General features: G+C 37.5%; 2 protein-coding genes across 2 annotated transcripts in view; both read left to right on the forward strand.

The window, feature by feature from the left end:
- The first annotated feature begins 196 nt into the window (after positions 1-196).
- LOC150085743 (terminal uridylyltransferase 7-like) lies at positions 197-1,510 on the forward strand. Its single transcript, XM_090374674.1, has one exon. It carries the CDS (start codon positions 197-199, stop codon positions 1,508-1,510), a length of 1,314 nt encoding a protein of 437 aa, XP_090230800.1.
- A 5,297-nt stretch (positions 1,511-6,807) lies between these two features.
- The window catches only part of LOC150085744 (uncharacterized), a 381,725-nt gene continuing 365,648 nt past the window's right edge, over positions 6,808-22,884 (forward strand). Inside the window, exon 1 of the mRNA XM_090373469.1 lies at positions 6,808-6,940. Coding sequence (XP_090229595.1) covers positions 6,880-6,940 — 61 coding nt within the window. The 5' untranslated portion in view covers positions 6,808-6,879. The remainder of the gene's footprint in view (positions 6,941-22,884) is intronic.

Consider the following 22,884-nt stretch of genomic DNA (forward strand, 5'->3'; position numbering starts at 1 on the left):
ACCTATGCAATTAAGATGCCACCTCTAATATATACATGCATAGATAGAAGAAGGAAGTAGTTAAAAAATTGAGTAAAGACAAGAAAGTTGTTCTCGTAAATCGTTATTCATAACCACACGGACACCCAACGCTTACAAGAAAATTCATCATTTTATAGGTTAATAAATTCATCGAGTGGATAAAAGGAGCTCAATTATGGCAATTGGAGGAGTGGAGTCAGTAGAAGAACTCGAACGAGAATTGACCATTTGGAAGATAGAAGATCCGCACACTGAGGAATGTTGCTCACGCTCACAACTTTCTGCCGATACGCTATATGATAGCCAAAATAGGGTGATACAGGCACTGACCAATCCACTACGATTACAAGCTCTGACGAAATCATGTAATCACCATACCTTCAAGAAGAACCCTACCAGAAGCGAGTGGAAGGAGAAGGAAACATTATTTGCGTACGTTCGAGGATACATCTGTAAGACATATCCTGGCTCCAATCTATCAGTTATTGGTTCCTCAATTACCCGACTTGATGCCTGGTACTCAGCTTTGGATATTAATGCCAATATTCCAATCCTCGAATCCGAAGAGCGAAGAGTTTTCATGGAGAGAACCATCGACGAAATATGTGCAGGTTTGAAACTCCACACACTGTGCAAACAAGCAGACACGATTGTTCATGCACGAACACCACTTGCGAAGTTATGTTTTAAGAGTCGTGGGCCTCGACGAGAAAAACTAAGAGTTACAATTTGTCTGAACAATTCACTTGCTGAAGCTAGTAGCTACCTTCTCCAGACTTACGTAAGATTAGATGTAAGGGTAAAGATTCTCGTAGGGAACCTGAAGAACATCACCAAGAAACTTCACAAGGAAAAAATTGGAACACATGGCCTATCCTCCTACGGACTGTCCTTGATGGTCATTTATTACCTACAACAAGTTCGTCCACCCGTCCTCCCAGTATTACAGGAGATACCTGGGATGACAAGAGACTGGTGGATAGAGCGACGACCTATATCTTTTCAGAATACCCTAGGAGAAATAATCAACACTTGGCCCATATGGAAGAGGAACCAAGATCAAGTTGGAGAACTTTGGTTACGTATGTTACTCTTTTACAGCGAAGAATTTGATTACCAGAATGTAATCATATCGATCACACGTGGACGAATGTGCTTCCGAAGAGCTGAGTGGGAATGGAAATCCCCACTAGCCATTGAAGACCCACTTGAAGTAGAACGAAATCTAGCAAAGCAAGTTAGCCGATGGAACTTTCTTCAATTTAGACAAACTCTCCGGTCAATACTCATAAAGGTTGCCACTACAGAAACAGAATTAGAAAGAGAAGCGCTAGTCGGGAGTAACCCTTCCTTTGTTGACCGTGACGAAGAAATTGCTAAGATTGAATCAGCTGAATCTAAAGCCCTGTCATGCTTGACCACACACCAAGAGAATCATCAGCAGATACCGGACACTGAAGTCACACGCCGCAAGGAAGAGATGGTCTAAATATGCAAATGTAGAACTATCAAAAAAAAAAAAAAAAAAGAGGTTGTATACTTACAACCTTGCCTTCCAAATATTATTTTGGGTAATCCATTGGTATGTAAATTATGTTAAGACGCAATGTTAACTTAATTGGTATATAAAATATGCACTCTATTCCTTCTTAAAAGCATTCACATTATAAAGAAGTCTGTGATGAAAAGGTTGCTGAAAGATGATGAATAATATTCTCAATGCATACTTATGTAATGATTTAAACTTCTTTGGTTAAATTTCTGAAATTGAGAGGAAGGATGTTTTAAAAAAAAAAAAAAAAAAAAAAAAAATATCTATATTGTAATAAGCTTCTTAATGAATATTGTTATTTCTATGTAACTTGAATTGAAATGGTTAGTTTATGGTCATGTCATATTACTATATTCATATTCTTATATCATATGATATTATTATACCTCACTAGGAGTATGTTATCTCAAGATATTAGGTAACCTAACGTATTGTATCGTATTATAATATGTCCCATACGGACAAATATCAAGTGTATGTGTAGTTCCATTTGAACTGGGTTGGTTTCGGATATATCAAACGAACAGCCACCCAGAAGTGTATTCTGAAGTTTAAGGAGGTAACTTAACCATTTAACATTTAACTTTATCATTTGATGTTTAAGGTACTGTGTTTATCTATTTACTATAGTGATATGTATAACCAAGATATAATGTTAAATCAAGAAATATAACATTGATTGAAATGGATACTAACAGTCAAATGTAAAATGACCTAATATAACCTACTATGAGCTGATTTGTAATACTGATATTACGTTTTGTTCTTTTTCTTTCATGTAAATGGGCAATGAGTGACGACAAGAGAGAAGTGCCATCATCAATGTTGGGCCGATGTGTTCTTAGTGTTTCTCAATGTATTAGGACTTGTGTTAATGTAAGTGCCATTTAAAGAAGGAAATCTGTGACCTCCAAGGACTCAAGCACGGAAACTTCTTATTACTTTCCTCTCCAAATAACCTGGAACTTATAAGGTCTTCCACCCCCACAAAGGCACTGTTGTTCGAGGAGTGGATCGGTTACAACCCTCAGTGATTTAAAAAAAAAAAAAAAAAAAAAAAAAAAAATGAAAGATTAATCTACAGAAAGACTATGTTTTCTCACAAGAATTTCTCTGAAAACTGTTGCTGAACATTCCAAATTAGACTCTTAGTTTTCACCTTCCTAAAGTGTAAATTGACTGTTTCAGAAGTGTGTGTGATACCACAATGAAGATTTGTTCCCCAACTCTGGTGATCTATTGTTGTTAAATTTTATTTTGATAAATTAATATGAAGTTTTGGTAAAGAAATTGGATCAATGATCAATGTAAATTTCTCACAAGTTAGAGGTATAACTGCGGAAATTAACTTAAAAAAAAAAAATGTCGATCTGGAGTTGTTATACCCTCTTCTTGTGTTCAAAGTTCGGTGATAACTTAACAAACTTTACGCGCAAACGAGACACATACTTAGAAAATTCGTGTTTCACAATCTTTTAGCTCAGTTATTACTCTTTCCTGATAATATACCGTAAATTAGAAAGGGTCGAAAGGGCCTGCGGCTCCTAACGGCACCCTACAACTTCTTCAGCCAATCGCACTGACCTTTACCGAGGAGAATTCTTACCACACAAGAGAGCGCGCTCATATCAAATACCTTTGTAATAATAATGATAATAATAAATAAAAATTAAAGCAATAAATAGAATAAGAGGAATAACAATACTATTAGTAAATGTATGGTAAAGTTCATCTACTTACATTTGGTTCTACTCCAGGGAGGGAGACTGTTCTCGACCAATCCTTGGTCTTCACAGTTGGTGAATGGAGGAATGTTGCCAAGGCAACCAGTCACTTCCCCCCCCCCTCAATCCTTTTTTTATTCTAATATGTAGTTACTACAGCAGCTGTCTATTAATACTTGACATTATTCAAATCATAAACATATTCCGAATCTGTCCAAGACAAAACAGATTCTGTGTGAATCAACTTTTTCCAAGTGCAAGTTTTGTGTTTCCTGCTACGGAAGTTAATCTTTTTAGAGACATTAAATCCGCTACAAGTCTATACTTTCCTTAGTGTTAGAGTCAAGGAGACACCCAGTAATTCCTGATCATTACCAAGTCTGAAATATAACTGAATGCATAACTGAATATTGTTTATACATCAGGGAATCACATTAGAAATGGAGATCGGTTTGACAAAGAAGAGGAACGTATATGGATAGAACTCTAAAAAGGGAGCGAATGAATATTTTATTAGTTGGGGATTTAATTACAAATATATATATAAAGGCTTTATGAGTTAACTGTCTTATTCAGTAATTTCAGTAGAGTGATAAAACTTTGCTACAAAAGTAAAGGCAAATAAAAGAATGCGAAGAGAAAGTTAAGTCACCAGTCTCGCCCACATCCTGGTTCCTGTCACAGATAATGTTATCAGCGGTACCAGACGGTGGATGGCGCAGTGGTAAGTGAAGAAGGAAATCGAGTTTACGATTACAGCATTTACGAAAAGACGCAGCTGTATGTTGGCCTGCAAGCCAACAGGATGAAGGCCGAGGCCCAGCAAGTGCGTAGGTGCGTGCACCAAGACCTGGAAAGGTCCCACTAGAGGGCTGTTGACTTTGTCTCGAGGTCATAATCCTCATTGGAAGGCAAGAGTCACCCCAGGAATTTAGTATCCAATCCGAAAACTCCTTTATGTTTGTGAGGTGATGTAAAAAGGGAAGACGGGGAGCAAGAGAAGGTGTGTGTGGAAGAAGCCAGGTCGTTAATGTAGACCAAGTGAACGTCTCATCCCCCCCTACCCGTAGTGCGGTCGCCACGTCCACGGTGGACACGAGTCCTCAAAATTTCGCCTGCATCAGTATTCTCCCGAGTTCTCCTTAGAAGCTACTGACGTCGAAGTACAAAAAGTCCGTGAAGTTGATCGGTAAGTGCTCCTTCTGCAAATAGTTTGCTTATTTAGACATCCCGGACTCGTGACACCGCCCCACACATACACACATACCCACTCCACACGGAACAGTACACCCCTTTTAGGTAGACAGCTCCCGGACCAAATTCCAACAATGTTAGGGTTAACGAATTATGTAATGTCGTGAATCATTAAAAGGGCGTAATATTGATCATTGAATCAACTAAGTACAAGCTAATAAGATATTGCACCACTACTCAGTTGTCTAAGGGCCCACTCTAAAGAGGTAATTGTAAGGTGTTGGCCAATAACTCTGTTGTCTTGACTCTTGCCCATAACCACCATATGTGGAATAGTTGTATTGTTAATCATCCTGTTTTCTATTAAAATGTTTATCTGTTAATCCATAAATGTGTCCATGATCCTGTTATTTACTTGGGGACATAGACTGAACTAAGAGACATATATAAATAGATAAGTGAACATATAGATATAGAGAGAAATCTAGTTAGAGCAAGAGGTCTCTAGATAAAAACACCACCGTCAACAAGCATAAAGGTGGGAATAAAACAGCTAGGTAATATTTTAATACGGGTTATTGCGGCTCTAGGTTGAAAAGGAAGACCCAACCTGGAAAACCTAGGGTATCACACAGCGCACTCTAAAGGTCTGACCCTGCAAGTGAAAACAAACCCTTTTCACGATGGGGGGCGGATTCGTCCTAGACTCTTCGTTGAGTTGAAAACCACTAGTCCCTAGTTGGAGGTTTAATCGCCAAGTGATCATGAACTAAAGATTCCATTTAATGTTGTTATTATAAAGCCAGGGGATTAGACCTCACAACAGTACTCAAATCAGGAGCAAGCGGATATGCACTTTATGTACGGTTTGACGGGCAGCAATGCGCTGGAGGCTCGTCGTTTATACCATGAAAGGTTCCCAGAACGAAGGTGTCCAGACAGGAAATAGTTTGAAGGTATCCATCGCCGCCTTTGTGCACATGGGACCTTTACACCTCGTGCTACCGACAGAGGATGACCAAGAAGATGCCAGGAATTTGGCATCGTCTTCGCGAGAGCATGAGACGTCGATGTGAGGCCTGTATTCAGGCAGAAGGTGGACATTTTGAACAATTACTATAAGGTGATGTGAACAAAACTCGGAAACCAGTATTTCCGGAACTGTATTGATATAAAATATTTTTATTGTGTACATATGAGGAACTCATTCCTGAAATTATGCGTGTATTTTTGAGACACCCTGTATATCTCACCCCCCATATATATTTGTTTTATTTCACACAAATAAAACAAATATATATACCTACACACGAGGTTTCTATTATATAGATATTTCTATGAAATAATAAAAACCCATACTGCTTTTAACATCATCATTCTTCTTTTTCTTGGTGATTCCATTCTATTTCTCTCTCTCTCACTCTGGGTAATTCAGAATTTTTTTTTTTTTTTTTTTTGGCTGGTGCAGCATAAGCCTCAGGCTTCTTTGCACTATAATAATAATAATAATAATAATAAAAACAATAGAAATTAAATAATGTAATTAAATATATTTTCTGCGGAGTGATATTTTCTTATAATTTTTCATTATATGCTATTTCTTCGTAAAATTCTTTAAAGAATTAGCAAAATTGCATTCAACTTGCAGTATTGCTTCCAGCGTTTCTACGGTTAGTTGTGTTTTTTCTGACCTCGACAACTTATTTACCAACGAAAGAACTCTTTCTGTTGCACCATTGGTTACATAATGCAAATGATCTGCATGTTTTCCATTAAATAAAGCTATCAAGTCGGACTATCGAGTTTCTTGCTACGAGTCATTACACTCGAGTGAAGTTTCGTTTTTGGCGTTTAAACGATCATTTTGCCTGAAATGAAGTAAAAAATGGTCATGCAAATGGGCCTCAAGATCAAGGATTGGTTGGCTATCTTTGATATCGACAGTTTTCAACAACTGCAGTTATTTTATTTTTCAGCGTAAACGTGGTATAAAAGCAGTTAGCCCATCGCTTGCTTAGTCGTCTGGTTTATATACTCTTGATAGGAACCATCATTACGATCAAATATTTTTTCAAATGCATGCGCATTCTACTCTTTAGTCGGTATTAAAAGGCTTATACACAAACTCCATCACTAAAAGATATACTCGTTCAAAGGCGTTTGTCGTTGACCGTAGAAATTTTATGTCTGTACCAAAAATATGTAAAAAAAAAAAAAAAAAAAAAGTTTCATTTATTTCGCGCTAGTAGGACTGTAAAATGAAACAGTATTACGAATTTATCTTTCGGCATAAAACATACAGCGGCGTGACACTAATTTCAGAAGGATCGATATGGGTGTGGATTTTGGTATTGTTTTGAGGGATTTCTTCATACGCACCGGACAGTAATGTATATTTGGTTACTGTTTTTTCTAGCTACAGTCCGTTGGATTGTTGCAAACTTGATAGGTATGTTAAAAAATTATATTAATTTTATTCGTTTATTGTAGATAAATATTCTGTACTATCATGGATGGTTTGTGGTAATGAAATGGGCTTCAGAACTGCATTTTGTTAAGGCTCATAAACGTTCATCCATTCAGAGAGCAAGGGAGAGATTATCATTTCGTTTCTCATCACGTGATCTCAAGACCAAGGGTCGAAATGGAAAATTTTTGCGAAACGGAACTCTCGTTGATAAAATATCTTATTTTAATCAAGCCGGACTTGACCCAATACAGTGTTCTTGTTTGTCCCGGGCAATTTTGTGCGCTACTCCAACTAAACTGTTACCTTTGGGGGACCGTTACAGAGCTTTGGCTCGATCGGCTCCAAAAGTCTCATTAGTTACAACGAAATCAACGTAAAGCACATTTATTTATTTATTTATTTATTGTTATTTTTTCATTCCATTTTCCGGTCTAATTAATAAATGGTCTAATTCGTTAATACACTAGGTAGTTACAGAAGTAATTACCGAATGGATTAGAGATATAATTCCATTTAGATTATGATCAAATAAAAGAAGCAGCAAAACAAATTTCACAGATTCTTTTCACAAATTACTGAACACGATTTTTAAACGTTTTAGTAAGAATATTATTATTAGCCACATTATGCAAGGAAGCCTGAGGCTTATGCTGCACCAGTAAAAAAAAAATTCTGAATTTCTCTCTGTGAGAGAGAGTCAGAAGTAGAAGTAGCAGGGAATCACCAAGAAAGAAAGAAGAAATTAGCATTAGTAGAGGCATATAATGCAAGAAAGCAAGCTTATGCAGCATCAGCCAAAGGAAAAAAAAAAAAAAAAAACCCCTTCCACTTCACCCCTCCTTTTGTTTGAAATACCTGTCCAGCTGAGCCTTGGCTATCAACTTCCACAACAAGGCATGGAAGTCTGTTCCACCAACCAACTACCCACTGGCTAAAGGCAAATTTTCACACATCTATCCTACATCTGTCTTTCCTCAATTTGAATTTATGCTCTCTCAGGTAATTATTCTGAGCAAGAGGCAGTATCCCATCAGCATTGAGCATGCTCAAACCATTCAACACTTTGTACACCTCTATCAGATCACCTCGCCGGTGCCTAGTATCCAGACACTAATTTGCAAAACTTAGCCTTTCTTCATAAGAGCAACCCTTCATTCCGTTCACTAACCTTGTTGCCCTTCTCTGTACTCGTTCCAGCAGCTCTACTTCCTTCTTGAAATGATGCCTCGAGAACTGTATACAGTACTCAAGGTGTGGCCTGGCCATTGCCTTATACAAGGGAATAATCACCTCACTATCCCTGACTCTCTATCCAGTGACTCTGATGAGTACAATGAATAGTTGCAGAGAAATAGAGTGGGCCAGTAAATCGGAACGTCTTGTAATGGGGATTTTAACTTTCCAGATATTAACCGGAACTTTTGCAATGGTCACTCGCACGCTAGCAAGAATTTTGTGGATTTATTGGAGGATTGTTTTCTACAGCAACATGTTCGAGGGGCAACCAGAGGGAGTAATGCTCTTGATCTGATTATCAGCAATGGTTATTTGTGTATTAAAAATCTGGAGATAAAAAGGAACCACTAGGTGACAGCGATCACAGTGTACTGATGTGAGATTTACTTAAAGATATAACTGCCATCAAGCGTAAAGGGAAGTGTTTTTGCTTTTGTAAAGGTGACTATAGTGGTCTCAGACAGTTTTTAAATTCTATACAGAGAGATCAACTGATGATGTTACCAACAGTGAATTCTAAATGGCAAGCCTTCATGGACTTAATCTTGGAGACTACTAGGCTTTTCATACCAACTAAGGATACTGTTCAAGGTTCAGGCGTAAATTGATGTCAGATGAATTAACAAGGCTTGTGGCAGAGAAGAAAAAAGCATGGGAAGCATATAAATTAAAAGGCGACACAGAAGCATACGGCAGATATAAGCTAGTCTATAACCAAATCACGAAGGAGGTTAGGCAGGCAAAGGCAGATTACAAGAAATCTTTGGCAAATGATGCAAAGAAAAACAACAAAGATTTCTTTACTTATGTAAACTCTAGAAGGAAGGGGATGAGTCAGATTGGTCCACTTAATATATTGATGGTTCAGCTGTCGATGATCTTGATCAGCTAGCTAACAAATTGAATGAGTATTTTGCATCTACATTCACACATGAGGAATTCTGTAAGGGAGGAGAGAAGTTTTCTTAACTCTAACATGGAGCTAAATGATTTTGTAATAATGGAGAGCAAAGTGGAGGAGGAATTGTTGAAGTTAAACATAAAAAAAAGCACCTGGATCAGATGGAATCTATCCAATTATATTGAAGGAGGCAGCGAGGGAAGTAAGAAAACCCTTAGCCATAATTATGAGAGCATCCATAGATTCAGGAGAGGTCCCCATTAAGAGGAGATCTGCAAATGTATCCCAATTCACAACAGGGGTTAAAAGGATGGCGCAAATAATTACAGACCTGTTAGTTTAATTTGTTATGGGAAAATAATTGAATCACTGGTTCAAGAAGTCATGTAGGATCACATAGCCAAGACTGCAGTAATAGTTTAGACCCAGCATGGGTTTGTTAATGGGAAGTCTTGTCTCACCAATTCGATTGGATACTACGATGTAGTCACAAAGGAACTGGATTCAAAAAATAATTTTGATATTATATACTTGAATATCAGGAAAGCTTTTGATACTCTTGCACATGAAAGACTGCTGTACAAATTGCAGCAGTATGGTATTAAGGGCAAGTTGCTTCAATAGATAAAAAGGGATGGTTGAGTGCGAGATGGCAGAGAGTGGAAATAAATGGACACTGCCCTACGTGGACTAATGTTGTTAGTGGAGTCTCCCCAAGGTCCGGTGCTGGGCCCATTGTTTTGTGTATTTATTAATGATATTGATGAAGATGTAACAGGCTTATATTGCCCAAGTTTCCAGATGATACAAAGGTTGGCAGCATTGTTAATGACAGTATGCTATTGCAGCAGGATCTAGAAAAGTTAGATTGATAGGCTGAGAAGTGACAACTGAAGTTTAATTTTGACAAATGCAAAGTACTGCATATGGGTAGCAGTAACCCAAGAGAAACTTGCCAACTGTGTGGTACCACACTCAGGAAAGTTCAGAATGAAAAAGACCTGGGAGGTATTTGTGCAGTCAGATATGAAGTTCTCTGAGCAGTGCAGACAGGTCATGGAGTTTTGTCAGTGATATATAGGAATTTTGTTAGCAGAGGTGATTATACTTTTGTATAAGGCAATGGTCAGGCCACACCTAGAGTGCTGTGTTCAGGTCTAGAAGCCTCATTTTAGGAAGGATGTAGAGTTGCTAGAACGAGTACAGAGAAGGGCAACAAGATTGGTGAGAGGAACAAAGGGGGTCCTCTTACCAAGAGTGGCTTAAATTCTGTATGTTGCAGCATCTGGAGACTTGGCACCTGCGAGGTTATCTGATGGGGTGTAGAAGGCTTGAATGCTTTGAGCAGGCTGAATGCTGGTAGGATACTTCCGCTTGCTCAGATTAAGAACCTGAGGGGGCATAGATTCAAATTGAGGAAAGACAGGTGTAGAATAATTTACAGAAATTTGCCTTTTGTCAGCGGGTAGTTGGATGGAACAGACTTCCATCTATTGTTGTGGAAGTTGATAGCTTCAATAAATTTAAGGCTGAACTAGAAATATTTGTAGTGACTGGATGGGTGAAATGGAAGTTTTTTTTTTTTTGTAAATTTTTATTTATTTATTTATTTATTTATGTTCTATAAGCTTGCTTTCTTGCTTCATATGCCTCAACTAATGCTAATGTTAATATTTTACAGAAAATGATCCATTTTTGTTATTTTTTTGAAATGGTCTTTTTGGCCTGTGAGCACCGTTTGTCATTTGGTTTTTAGGAGCATTAGCAACTAATGTGGAAATGCCATTCCCCGACCTTTCAGCATCCTCCATATTTGGTGGGCTCGAACCCCGGTCTTATCAGGGAGCGTGTGCCACGCACGGCTGCTCCTGCCCACCTGGCTGCGGAGGCACTGCACGCACCGTATTTTAGCATTATCAAAGGTACATGATGCAAGAAACCAAGCTTATATAGCATCAGCCAATTTGAATTTATGCCCTCTCAGGCGATTATACTGAGCAAGAGGATGAATCCCATCAGCACTGAGGATACTCAAACCATTCAAGGCTTGCAATAACCAATCAGATCGCCTTGCAGGTGCCTAGTCTCCATACACTGTAATTTGCAAAACTTAAGCCTTTCTTCGTAATAGCAACCCTTTGTTCCATTCACTAATATTGTTGCCCTTCTCTGTACTCGTTCCAACCGCTCTACATTCTTCTTAAAATGAGGCTTCCAGACCTGTATACACTGCTCAAGGTGTGGCCTGACCACTGCCTTATACCAGGAGATAATCACCTCCTTATCCCTGCTAGAAAAATTCCTGTATATCATTGGCAAGACACCATGAGCTTCTCTTGCAGACTGTGTGCACTGCTCAGAAAACTTCATATTTGCCTGCACAATTACCCCCAGTTCTTTTTCACTCTCTACCACTGTCAGTGTAGTACCAAACAGTTGATACATTACTCTGGAGTTACTGCTTCCCATATGCAATACTTTGCATTTGTCAATGTTAAACTTCAGTTGCCACCTCTCAGCCCACCTGCTCAACATTTCTAGATCCTGTTGTAGCAGTGTACTTTCATTAGTGTCATTAAAAACCCTGCCAACCTTTGTATCGTCTGCAAACTTGGACATTAAGCCTGATATACTATGATCAATATCATTAATAAATGCAGAAAACAGCAACGGACCTAACACTGAATCCTGGGGACTTCACTAATAACATTAGTCCACGAAGACAGTGTCCATTCATTACCACTCTCTGTCTTCTCCCACTAAACCATTCCTTTATCCATAGCAGCAATTTGCCTCCATTGCCACACTGCTCTAATTTGTGGAGCAGTTTTCAGTGTGGAGCAGTATCAAAAGCCTTTCTAAGATCCAAATGCATGATATGAAAATTATTGTTTGCATCCAGTTCCATTGTGTTCACATCATAGTATCCAATCAGATTGGGCAGACATGACTTCCCCATAACAAACCCATGCTGTGTCTGAGCTAAAACTCAAGTCTTGTCTAGATGATCCCCTAATGCTTCTTTAACTAGCCTTTATTAATTTCCCTGGAACCGAAGTTAAACTAACAGGTCTATAATTACCTGTCTCCCGCTTTGATCTTCATTTCTGGATTGTAGAAATGAAGCATTTGCACACATCTCCAGTCCATGGGTTCCTCCCCTGACTCCAGGGAAGCTCTCATAATTATGGTTAAGGGTTTGCTTACTTCCTTTGCTGCCTCCTTTAATATAACTGGATAGATTCCATCTACCCCAGGTGCTGTATTATTATTATTAATAGCCATATGGTGCAAGGAAGCCTGAGGCTTATGCTGCACCAGGAAAAAAAAAAAGTTCCCGAGTTACCCTGAGAGAGAGAGAGAGAGTGTAAAAGTAGAAGGGAATCAAGAAGAAGAAGAGTGATGCTGATGCCCAGCTCAGAACCCTGGGTGTTCCAAGTCCATACTCACCAGAGGTCAGCCCCCAGGGCCTTTCGTTTATTTATCTTCAACAATTTCTCCTCCACTTTACTCTCAGTTATTACAAGATTATATAGCTTAATGCCAGAGTTTAATACAACTATGGCATTTCCCTCTCTGAATAGCTTCACATGTGTGAATGTAGAGACAAAATTTTAATTTAGTTTGTTAGGTAACTGAGTAGGATCATGATCAGTTGAACCATCGATATCAAGTGGACTGATCTGATTTATCCCCTTCCTTCTAGAGTTTACATAAGTAAAGAACTCTTTGCTCTTTTTGTTTGCATCCTTTGCCAAAGATTTCTCATAATACGCCTTTGCCTGCCTAACCTCCTTTGTGATTTGGTTATTGACCAGCTTATTAGCATTAGTAGACGCATATGATGCAAGAAAGCAAGCTTATGCAGCATCAGCCAGAAAAAAAAAAAAAAAAAACCCTTCCACTTCACCCCTCCGTTCATTCGAAATACCTGTCCAGCTGAGCCTTAAATTTATTTAGGCTATCAACTTCCACAACAAGGCATGGAAGTCTGTTCCACCAGCCAACTACCCACTGGCTAAAGGCAAATTTCCGGACATCTATCCTACATCTGTCTTTCCTCAATTTGAATTTATGCCCTCTCAGGTGATTATTCTGAGCAAAAGGCAAAATGCCTTCAGCAATGAGCATGCTCAAAGCATTCAAGACTTTATACACCTCTATCAGATCAACTCGCTGGTGCCCAGTCTCCAGACACTGTAATTTGCAAAACTTAAGCCTTTCTTGATAAGAGTAACCCTTTGCTCCATTCACTAACCTTGTTGCCCTTCTCTGTATTCTTTCCAGCAGCTCTACATCCTTCTTGAAATGAGGCCTCCAGACCTGTATACAGTACTCAAGGTGTGGCCTGACCATTGCCTTATACAACGGAATAATCACCTCCTTATCTCTGCTAGAAAAATTCCTGTATATCATTGACAAGACATCATGAGCTACTCTTGCCACCTGTCTGCACTGCTCAGAGAACTTTATATCTGCCTGCACAATTGCCCCCAGGTCCTTTTCATTCTCTATCGTTGTCAGTGTAGTACCACATAGTTGATACGTTGCTGTGGGGTTGCTGTTTCCCCTATGTATTTTTTTTTTTTTTTTTTTGAGAATGAGATAGCCTGTGCGGACGTACATTTTTGCCGCTCCTGGAACAGAGAAGTTTTTTCTGATTTATTTTCCGTTTTATTAGCTTAAATTGGCATATTAACTTATTTTCTAGAGTAGATTAATATTCCTATTTACGATACTTAGATTAAAGTAACTTATAGAGATTTTGTAGGTATTACTTAGTATCGGAAAGGGTATCAAATCCACGTGTTTACCGTTCTTAATTGCCGCCATTGTTACGCGATACAAAACATAGATATAGCGTTATAACTGTTTTGGGATATAAGTTTAGGGTTTTAATTTTGTACTGAAATTGAAATTAAATCGAAATCATGACTCAGACCAGACTCACACCAAAGCAAAAGGCTCAAGCTAATGGGAGCGAGTACAATGTCTACAGAAAGGATAGGAAGGGAGGAGGGGTTATGCTATTAGTTAAGAAATACATAAAATCCAAGGAAGTGAAGCCAGTGGACATCGCTGGATAGTGCAGTGTCAAATCAGTTTGGTGTGACATAAGCATTGGGAGATCAAAATTGAGAGTAGCAGGGTGCTATAGGCCTAATGACTCTGATGAGTATAATAAGAAACTGTACAGGGAAATAGAGTGGGCCAGTAAATCAGAGAGTCTTATAATGGGGGATTTTAATTTCCCAGATATTGACTGGAATTTGGGCGCTGGTCACTCACACACTAGCAAGGCTTTTGTGGATTTATTGGATGATTGTTTTCTATATCAGCATGTTCGGGAGGCAACTAGAGTGAGTAATACTCTTGATTTGATTATCAGTAGTGATTCTTCATGCATTAAGAATCTGCAGGTAAATGAACCACTAGGTGGCAGTGATCGCAGTGCGCTGAAGTGGGATTTTCTAAAAGAGGTAACTACCATTAGGGGTAAAGGGAAGGGTTATTGCTTTAGTAAAGGCGACTACGATGGACTGAGACAGTATTTAAATTCTATACAGTGGGACCAACTGATGATGTTACCAACAGCAAATTCAAAATGGGAAGCATTCAAAGAACTTATCTTGGAAGCTACTAGGCTTTACATACCAACTAAGAAATATTGTTCAAGATTTAGGCCTAAATGGATGTCAGATGAACTATTGAGACATATGGCACAGAAGAAAAATGCATGGGATACATATAAATTAACATGTGACACAGAAGCCTATGATAGATACAAGTTGATCTGTAACCAAGTTACAAAGGAGGTTAGGCAGGCGAAGGCAGATTACGAGAAATCTTTGGCAAGGGATGCAAAGAAAAACAGCAAAGAGTTCTTTACTTATGTAAACTCTAGAAGGAAGGGGATGAATCAGATTGGTCCACTTGATATCGATGGGTCAACTGTTGATGATCCTGCTCAGGTAGCTAACAAACTAAATGAATATTTTGCATCGAAATTCACACACGAGGAGTTATTCAGCGAGGGGAATGCCAGATGTGTATTCAACTCTGGCAGTAAGCTAGAGAATCTTGTAATAACTGAGAGTAAAGTGGAGGAGAAATTGTTGAAGATAAATACAAGAAAGGCACCTGGGGTGGATGGGATCTATCCAGTTATATTAAAGGAGGCAGCAAAGGAAGTAAGCAAACCCTTAGCCATAATTATGAGAGCTTCCTTGGACTCAGGGGAGGTACCCATAGACTAGAAATGTGCAAATGTGACCCCAATTCACAAAGGAGGATCAAAGGCTGACACAAGTAATTATAGACCTGTTAGTTTAACTTCTGTTCCTGGAAAATTAATGGAGGCACTGGTTAAAGAAGCACTGTAGGATCATCTAGACAAGACTTCAGTTATAGCTCAGACACAGCTTGGTTTTGTTAAGGGGAAGTCTTGCCTGACCAATTTGATTGGATGCTATGATGCAGTCACAAAAGAACTGGATGCAGGGAATAACTTTGATATTATATACTTGGATGGTAGAAAGGCTTTTGATACTGTTGCACATGGAAGACTGCTGCACAAATTGGAGCAGTGTGGCATTGGAGGCAAATTGCTTCTATGGATAAAGGGGTGGTGAGGGGGAGAAGACAGAAAGTGGTAATCAATGGACACTGCTTGTCGTGGACTAATGTTATTAGTGGAGTCCCTCAGGGTTCAGTATTGGGTCCATTATTGTTTTCTGTATTTATAAATGATATTGATGATGGTATATCAAGCTTAATGTCCAAGTTTCCTGTTTCCCTGAGTTTCTTTGGGACCAGCACATTCTGGCTTGGGGGTTGTCACTGTGATGCATGATGTTCAACTGCAAGCTCTGGCTTTGATGTGGGCAGCTGAGATCTTAACGGACCCCTCAGTTTAAATCCTTGGAGGGCATGCACCCAGTCCTTCAAGCTCTCATGTAGGCCCATGACAACGCTGAGTTGGTGCCTGATTTCCTCACACTCCTTGCGTCGTGCATACACAAATCAATATCAATACCCTTGGCAATATCAATATTTTATAATAAATGTCCTTATATCTTCTGTTAAATTCGCTGGAATAGTTTGGAATGTCAGTGGGGTAATTCTCTTTTTTAATATTGATATTTTCAGTTTCTTTCAACTTTGAAAAATCTTTATTTTCTTCTGTGGAAGGAGATGGTCTACTTAAGGATTCTTTATCTTCAGGTGTTTTGGAATGCCATTCTCTTGCTTAACCTCAATTTATGGCTCTTTTTCTGTTTCGTTGGTGTCAAAAGTTGTAGATTGATTTGTGATTGATATTAATTCTATTTCTGGATGAGTGAAAAAGAAAGTCAATTTTGGAATTTTTTTTAACTTCTTTTGTTAAGGGTTTCATCACTGCATGTTTTATTTTGCATTTAAGAGTACATTATGCTTTTTCTCCCTGGTTTATTCGAAAAATAATTATAAAATTTTTAAACTGAACTGAATATTAGCACAAATCTTAAATTACACTTATGGACTTTCAGCATGGCTTACACCAGTTAAGTTTTCACCCGTTACCTAGCAGAATACATCACTCCTAATCACAATAACTTTCACTGTACCACCACTAATACTGATCTTCTATTGTTTTAAAAATGGATGCGTACTACCATGTGAGTTATAATGTCATGATTCATTTATGAGATGATTGGGGGAAAGTAAAGAACAAAGGAAACTGTAACTCCTAATCTCAATAACTATACTTAGATACTTTAGATTCAGTTTGGATTTGGATTGAACTGAAACAAACAGCAGTATCATTAATTGCTTTTCCGTTTTTGGCACCTGGAACTTAGTGACTTCGCCTTTGTTTATATAAATAAAAACTGCACTGGCATTATAAGGGGATATGTCTATATAAACTTAACACATTGGCCGAAAATCATGAATCCCCTAACTTACTATTGGAGAAGGTTGGGAGTATAAATAAATGGAGGTAATGTTGAGCCCGATAACATAATTTTTTTTTTTTTTTTTTTTGCCAATTTGTTCTAAAACCTCAGAAATTGAAATTTTCTTGAGAGAGAGAGAGAGATTCAAAAGTGAATCACCAAGAAAGAGAAAATGATGATATCCAGCTAAAGAACCTGGGTGTGCCAAGCCCATACTCACCAGATTTGAGCCCCTGGTTATTTATCTCTCTAAAATGTCATTTTTATAATGGAAATTCTATTAGTTTTACATAAATTTATGTCATATTTATGTCACAACACAAAAATCACTTTTAACTAAAGGATGCAAAAACAAAATACGTGGGTGACACGTTTACAAATGCTGCTGTTGGCTGAGAGGAAGTGCTACGTAGTCCGGTCAGAGACAATCATAAGCCCATCTTAATGTAAAATAAGTAGGCACCGGTTAAGTTATAGAATAAAATTTCAAAAAACCAATTCAAATAATTAAAATGTACTATGTGTTCATCATTATCATATGTTCCGTTATAAGAATCAATTTTTAAAATATCAATTTTGTGATATTTTTCTAAACCACATTTCCGGAGGTCACTAACATAAAACAATGAATGAAAACAATTTGCACTTTCTAGTTTATTGGGATTTTCTGTTAGTGCAATCTATTTTTCTTTTAATACCATAAACAGGTAGTAAACTCGATCTTATTGCATTTCTGATAATACCGATAACTGGAATTGTGTGGGTTTTTACATTACGGTATCAGGGGCTCACATCTGGTGAGTATGGGCTTGGCACACTCAGGGTCCTGAGCTGGATATCATCATTCTTTTCTTTCTTGGTGATTCCCTTCTACTTCTCTCTCTCTCTCTCTCTCTCTCTCTCTCTCTCTCTCTCTCTCTCTCTCTCTCTCTCTCCCTCAGGGTGACTCAGAAATTTTTTTTTGGCTGGTGCAGCATAAGCTTCAGGCTTCCTTACACCATGTGGCTCATAATAATAATAATAATGTTTCCTCTTCACCGAAATCTTCAATCATATATGAAACGTAATTAAATTTTCAGAATCTTCTCTTCATTCCTATTTACTTATTGCAATGGTGAAGCGAAAGCAACCAAAGTAAAGTGACCATATCCTTAGTTTTCGAATGCGGAACATTGGGGGGAATTTTACAACTCCCTTAGCAACAATATACACACATTTTTTTAAAATTTATTTTTTTATTTATAAAAAAGATTCACATACAAAATATAAATTAATTACATATACTTCTTTGAACTAAACTTATAAAATAAAATATCATGCTTCTTAAAATAAACAAAAAACAAATATAGCTTATATAGATATATATAATGTATATATATATATATATATATATATTTTTTTTTTTTTTTTTTTTTCACAGAAAGACTGAAATTCATTATAGGTATCCCTCATGGATACCTATAATGAGGTTGGACAGACAACTTGTGATCGAGACCCGCTAATATTCATAAAATCGGACAAATGCTAACTTATCGTGATTTTCTCCTGTAGAGAAGCTGTGTTTTCATTTTGAATTTAATATGATGTTTTGAATTAAGACCAAATAAAAATATGATAATAAATATAATGTAATAGGATATTAAGAAATATTAAAATTTTGAAATATTATGTTTTAAGTCAGGAAAGGTACTCCTCATGTTACGCTACATGACAAACAGCATGAAGTACATGAACTGAGAAAAATAGTTGTTATTAGAAGGAAAAAAAACTTATTAGAGGGATTATGTTTTTAATCCACTTTTATTTTTGTTTAGTAAAAAAAGGTTGGTTTTTTCCTGTGAAATAATACTACTAATAAAAATAAATAGTTCTTTTAACAATAAAAACAAGAGAAATTAAATAATATAATTAAATATATTTTCCCGCTGATTGAAATTTTCTTAATAATTCTTCATTATTTAGTAGTATTGCTTTCAGCATTTCTACGGTAAGTTTTTTTTTTTTTTGATGACTTTCACAACTTATTTACTACCAAAAAAATTCTTTTCGTTGTACCATTTGTTCCCGGAAAACATAATGCAAATGATTTGCATTATGTACGGAGGCTACATTTCCATTCCGGGACTGTTTGCAATGCGGGGCAAATGACTGAAATCCGGAATTGTCCCACATAATCTGGGATGTCTGGTCACTTTAGACTAAAGGAGAGTGCAGGTGGTGGCAGTGCTAGGAAACAAAACAAAATTGATTTAGAAATAAAGGTGAAAATGACGAAGTACGAAGCAGGGTTAAGTTTGTTGTCTGTTGCTTTTGTTTTGTTTGTTTGTTTTGTTTTTTAGGAGCATTAGCAACTAAGGCCATATTGCTCCGGGATATGCGGTGGTCATTCCTTGACCTTTCCGCATCCTCCGTATTTGGTGGTGACGGGTTATCTGTTGCACAGAAATTAGGTCTCTCTGCTTCAACAGTGAATACTATTTTAAAGGACGGTGCATATATAAAAGAATATGTTAAAGGATCAACAGTGATCACAAAACATTGTTGAGGTGCTATATCGGAGATGGAAAGCTATCAATAATAAGGATGGAAAATCAGATTTCGAAGTGAGCGCTCCTGAGGTGTTTGCACTGGCACTTGTTTTAATCTTTTTATTGTAAATTTTGAAGCACACTTTTGTAATTTTTCTCGCACGTGAAATCAAAAAATTGAATAAATTCAATTTACATGTTAGTCGAACATTTCTTTTTTGCTTCAATCAAATTTTTCATTTAGTGCTCAGTTGCGAGTGCCGTATAAACATTTAGGGAAATTCCGACGTATATATAAAATTTGAGTTCCGGGGAATGCAGCCCTTAACCTGATTTACTTGTTTGTTATTTGGTTTTTAGGAGCATCAGCAACTAAAGCCATGTTGCTCCTGGGATATGCGGTTATCATTCCCTGACCTTTCTGCATCCTCTGTATTTGGTGGTCATGGGCTCGAACCCCGGTCTAATCAAGAAGCGTGTGCTACGCACTGCTGCTCCCGCCCACCTGGCTACTGAGGCGCCACCTGATTTGTGTAAGTCGGGGAATGACTGTACTCAATAATAATAACCCCCAATAAGTGGGCCCATATTTGTCTTTGGCCTCCGCAGTCACAAATCCTTAAAAATTGCCCTGGTATGCCCAGATATGCTAATACTATTTCACTTCTGTTCACTGCAGTTTCACTTGTGCTGTGCAGTTAGCTAACAATAAAGATGCTTTGTGAGAAAGAATTATTGTTCATAGGCATAGTAAATTTTATCATAAACATAACTAATAAACTTACATTTTTACTCATTTAAATTTTTTTCTGTTTCAGGCAGGAGGGCAGTGGGCCCCAATGCACCACATTGGCATAGTTATGCCACTGTTGACATGTATCTTAGCAGCACCAGTTTGTTAGTTCAACACTGTTTTGGTAAAATGTAACGAATAGAGAACTCTGTAAAAGGCCAGAAATGTGTGTTTATGTTTTGTTTAGTTGTGTCTGGTCACTTTCCCACCAGGAATGCGATCCTCTGGAAAGCTTGCCAAGTGCCATCTGCACCATGAGGAGGTGGACCACAATTTAGCATGAACTGTGGTGGACCTCAGGCACTACAAACATTGTCTGCCCAAAAAATCCTGCAATCACTAGCGGTAATGCTATACCAATGGGTGCCAGCAAAAAATACTGTACCTATAGGTGCCTAAACCAAGGGTACGAGCAAAAAAAAAAGTAAAATAAAAAAAGATATATTAAAAAGAAAATTAATAAAATAAGAAAAATAAGAAAATTTTGAAAACTTAATAAAATAAAAACTAAAAACTGGAAAAATAGTAAAAGTTAATATGTAAATATTCATAAATTAAAATTTTTTTTAAATTTTAAATTTCATAAATTTTAAATATTCATGAATTAGAAATATTCATAAATTTACATTTCTCAGACATCTTTTGCAATAAATTCATATGGCATATTCTATGGATAAGTATATTCATGTACATTAAAGTTAGAGATAGTCAGTCATAGTCAGCAACAAAATGTTTAAGAGTTAGTAGGTTTTGAGTAAAAATAATTCAAAGGTCAGAAGTTTAAAAACTTATGCCTGCTATTGACATGCAATTTCTACATGTTAAGTATGGAAGTCAAGAAGTAAGAGAAATAGATGACTTTTATATTACAGTAAGCTTAAAACATAAGTAATTGTTGACTAGAAAGTGTGGGTTAGGCTTCATGAAGCCACAAAAATACATGAACAGCCACAAAATAAAAATACATGAACAGCCACAAAATAAAAATACATCACCAAGAGGCACTAATATTGTTGATTTAAAAATAGCTGACTAAACTTAAAAGAAGAGATATGTGCTCAAACGTTAAATTATCAGGATTGATAGTTAAATTGTTTTCAGCAACAATTTTTTCTTATGTTTAAACACAACTTTAGCATGATAGTCAAGCTCCTGAAAGTTAGCATTACCAATAGTAGAGACATGTGATGTAAGAAAGCAACTATACATCAGCCAAAAAAACAAACAAACAAAAAGTTCCCAATTTCACTCATCCAGTCTCTCCAATAGTTTGTGCAATTATTCCAATTGAATTTATTTACGCTATCAACTTCCACAATGACAGATGTTCTAGGAATCAACCACCTGCTAGTTAAAGGCAAATTTCTACTCACCTATTCTACAACTGTCTTTCCTCAATTTCAATTTATGCCCCCTCAAGTGCATAATCAGAGCAAGAGGAAGAATCACATCAGCATTGAGCTTGCCCAAACTCTTCAAGGCCTTATATACCTCAATCAGATCACCTCGTAGGTGCCTAGTCTCCAGATGCTGTAATTTGCAGGACTTAATAAGTCTTTCTTTGTAAGAGCAACCCTTTGTCCCATTCACTAATCTCGTTGCCCTTCTCTGTGCTTGTTTGAGCAGCTTTACATCCTGCCTAAAATGAGGCTGCCAGACCTGTATGCAGTACTCAAGGTACTGCATACTAGTCTGGCTTGACCATTCCCTTATAAAAAGAGATAATCACCTCCTTGTAACTGCTAGCAAAATTCATGTATATTATTGATTGACAAGACTCCATTAGTTGCTTTGTCAGCCTGACTGCACTGCTCAGAAAACTTCACATCTGACTGCACAATTACACCCGGATCTTTTTCATTCTCCACTACCAAGTGTAGTAATGCATAGTTGGTATGTTACCCCGGGGTTACTGCTAGCCATATGCAGTACTTTGCATTTGTCAATGTTAAACTTCAGTTTCTACCGCTCAGCCCATCTGCCCAACTTTTCTAGCCCCTGTTGCAGTGGCATACTGTCATTAACAACAATGCCAACCCTGTGAATTGTCTGCAAACTTTGACATTAAGCCTGATATACCTTCATCAATATCATTGATAAATTCAGAAAACAACAATGGGCCCAACACAGAACCCTGGGGGATTCCACAAATAACATTAGTCCACGAAGAGCAGTGTCCATTGATTACCAATCTCTCCCAGATTATCAGTCTTCTCTCACTCAACCATCCCTTTATCCAAACATCAACTTGCCCTTAATGCCATATGCCCCAATTTGTACAGCAGTCTTCCATATGCAACAGAATCCTAAACTTTCCTGAAATCCAAGTATATGATATCAAAATTATTTTTTGCATCCAGTTCCTTTGTGACCACACTGTAGGGACGAAAAAGGGTATGAATTAGGAGAATGCGAAGACTACCTGACAAGGGTATTGGGTTGAGATTGAGTCTAACAAGGAGCTTGAGGATATTAGGACAAATGACCTCATAAAGAAATGAATTGAATATCACTAAGCCTAAGAAACC

Source organism: Mastigoproctus giganteus, chromosome 5 (assembly GCF_048544385.1).
Source record: "Mastigoproctus giganteus isolate SK-2022 chromosome 5, ASM4854438v1, whole genome shotgun sequence".
Classification (NCBI taxonomy): domain Eukaryota; kingdom Metazoa; phylum Arthropoda; class Arachnida; order Uropygi; family Thelyphonidae; genus Mastigoproctus; species Mastigoproctus giganteus.